Raw genomic sequence first — 3087 nt, forward strand, 5'->3', positions numbered from 1 at the left:
AGACAATACAGGACACAAAGGAATGCCACATCAGCCACGAAATTAAAGTCAACTCCGTGTAGAAGTGTGTGTGTTGGGGTGGGTTTTTTCCCCATCCATTCCAGGCCCCCCAGCCCAATTCTTGCCCAGGCCATGAAGTCCCCCCCCCACCAGAGACCGGAAGTCTTCCTCCCTCCCTCCCCCCTCCCCGTGCTGCCTCTGCTTGGGGGGCTGGGCATCTTGAAAGGATGAGTTCTGTCCCACACGCGTGCGCGTGGTGGAACAGGAAAGCAAGAGAATTTAAAGGGGGGGGCAGCAGCCAGCCAGCCAGCGAGCTGGGGGGGGGAAGCAGGAGAACACCCCCCCTTTCTCTTCCCTCCAGCGTGGGGAGCAGAATGCATTCTGCAAAACGCCACCTCTGGAGGAGACCCCAGGGCCTGGAGGCCCCGTCCACAATGTTCCAAATGGGGAAGAAGAAGATGAGATTGGATTTATACCCCATGGCCCTTCACTACCCAAAGGTGTCTCAGAGTGGCTTACAAACTCTTTTCCCTTCCCCTCCCCACAACAGACACCCTGGGAGGTCGGTGGGGATGAGAGAGCTCTTGGCAGAAATAGCTCTTTTTTCAAGAACAGCTCTTGGCAGAACTCCGGCTTGCCCAACGTCATCCAGTTGCTTAGATTTACTTGTTGATTTTGTCTCATTGTTAAAGTTGTGAGCCACCTACAGCAGGTTCTGGCAGGGCTGATGAGAGGCAGAGGACTGAGGGAACTCCACCATACTTTGCAAATTTGTAAGGGGGAGGAATCCTCTGGCAGAAACTCTGGAGAGCTTGTTTAGTCTTGTGTCACTAAATTGAAAAAAAAGTTTGGGTATTTTCACCGAAGCAGAAGAGATTGGATTTATACCCCGCCCTTCACTACCCAAAGGCGTCTCGGAGCGGCTTACAAACTCCTCTCCCTTCCCCTCCCCACAACAGACACCCCTGTGAGGTAGGCGGGGCCGAGAGAGCTCTTGACAGAAACTGCTCTTTTTCAAGGACAGCTCTGACGGAACTATGGCTCGCCCAAGGTCACCCAGCAGCTGCATGTGGAGGAGTGGGAAAGCAAACCCGGTTCTCCCAGATTAGAGTCTGCGCACTTAACCACTCCACCTCCCCCGCCCCCTTGCAATTAAGGCCCAGCCCTGGAGCTCTTTGGGGAATTCTTCCTTGAGATTTCTTCCTTTAAAAAAGGGAAGTGATAGGGGCAGGGCATGGTGCCCATCCGTATGCCTTGGTGCTGAGGGAATGCCACTCTGCCCATGAAGAAGAAGAAGAGGAGGAGGAGGAGGAGGTTGGATTTCTACCCCACCCTTGTCTTGGAGTGGGCTTACATCGCCTTCCCTCCCCCTCCCCACAACAGACACCCTGTGAGGCAGGTGGGGCTGAGAGAGCTCCGAGAGAACTGCTCTTGGGAGAACAACTCTGAGAGAACTTGTGACTGACCCAAAGTCACCCAGCCGGCTGCATGTGGAGGAGTGGGGAATCAAACTCGGTTCTCCCAGATTAGAGTCAGCCACTCTTAACCACAACACCAAACTGGACCTGTTCCCTTCTTGCTTTGGGGGAGGGGGGTGTCTCCCCTCCCTCCAGGCCAGTCTCCCCCCCCGCTGTTCTTCACAAACATCCCGTTCCGCAGCCAAGTGACGGCCACGTCTGCCGGGTAGAAGCCCCACACCTCACAGGTCAGCATGACGGGCGCTGGAGTGTTCTGAGGGGTGATGGGGAAGATGCGGACGTTGGGGGGTGCTGCGGGGGGGGAGCAGGAGTTAGTGTTGTACATTTCACACACATCCCAGCCAGAACCTTGAGGACTCCTTTTCCTGCCCTCACTTGCCCTCCAAAGGGTAACCAGCCCTCACTTGCCCTCCAAGGGGAAGAGACCATCACTTGCCCTCCAAAGGGGAAAAGGCCGTCACTTGTCCTGCTAAGGGACAGACACCACTGCTTGTCTTTCAAGGGGGGAAAGTGCATAGCTTCCCTCCAAGGGGCAAGAGGCCATCGCTAGCCCTTTAAGAGGCAAGAGGCCCTCACTTGCCTTCCATGCCCTTCAGCTCCCAGGGAGGACGGAGCCTGTTCAGCGTGCACCACAGACCCAGTGTGACAGAGGCAGCTGCCCTCCGGAGAGCCACCCCGCCTGCAAGGTCGAGCTCCCAGCGGCTCCGTCCCAACCCAGGGAGGCTCTGGATGTCTGGACCGAGCCCCCCTCCCTGCTCCCACCCACCCCCCTGACTTCCTGTGCCGGCCTCGGATGGCGGCCCAGACGGGGCGCTGCGCCTGCTCCTGGCAGAGGTCCCGCGAGGCCCGGCCCCAGGTGGGGAACTGCTGGCTGAAGTAGTCAGCAAGGTTGCCGGCGACCTGGCTCCAGCCGGGGAAGTCGCCCAGGCCACAGGGGATGAACTCCTGGTAGTCATGGCTGTAGCAGACGAAGGGCATCTTGTTGAAGGCGAGCGTCCAATTGGCGCCCAGCAGGCGGCCCTGGGCCGAGAGGGGGCAGTCCAGCGCCACCTGCAGCACGAAGCCCTCTGTGGGGGGGGAGAGGGGAGACAGAGAGGGAGGGGTCAGGGGGCGGGGCCGACGTGGAGCCCCGCCCCACTGCACACGGGAGCCACCTGGGGAGGGCCAGAGCAGCACCCGGACCGAAGCCAAGCAGGCCGAGCGCCCTGGCGGGGAGGGGGGGGGTGCCAGTGTTCCCTCTAAGCTGAGTGAGTGTGAGCTAGCTCACAGTTTTTCAACCTCCGGCTCACACATTTTTGTCTGAGCTCAGGAAGGAGGGCTCCGGAGCCAACTAATTGATGCAGTAGCCAAATCACTTGCTCGCAACTTTAATGCCAGCAGCTCACCAAGTAGAATTTTTGCTCACAGGACTCCACAGCTTAGAGGGAGCATTGGGGGCGACTGAGCGGCAGGTGGCGCTGCGGCGCTCACACGGGCAGGAAAGGCCTCCGCCCCGAGGGGGCCCCTCCGGACCCGCTCCGACGCCGGCGCCTCCCGCTCCAGCCTCCCAGCCAAGCGGACCCCCCCCCCCGCCCCCAAGGCCCAGGAGGCGGACGCCGGAGGGGCCAGA

General features: G+C 59.7%; 1 protein-coding gene across 1 annotated transcript in view; it reads right to left on the bottom strand.

The window, feature by feature from the left end:
• LOC107120260 overlaps positions 1-3087 on the bottom strand; it is a 66853-nt gene that overhangs the window by 4362 nt on the left and 59404 nt on the right. The window contains exons 4-5 of the mRNA XM_015422911.1: positions 2258-2545; positions 1616-1769 (exon numbers count right to left, since the gene is read on the bottom strand). Coding sequence (XP_015278397.1) covers positions 1616-1769; positions 2258-2545 — 442 coding nt within the window. The remainder of the gene's footprint in view (positions 1-1615; positions 1770-2257; positions 2546-3087) is intronic.

Source organism: Gekko japonicus, unplaced genomic scaffold (assembly GCF_001447785.1).
Source record: "Gekko japonicus isolate JY-2015 unplaced genomic scaffold, Gekko_japonicus_V1.1 scaffold110, whole genome shotgun sequence".
Taxonomy (NCBI): domain Eukaryota; kingdom Metazoa; phylum Chordata; class Lepidosauria; order Squamata; family Gekkonidae; genus Gekko; species Gekko japonicus.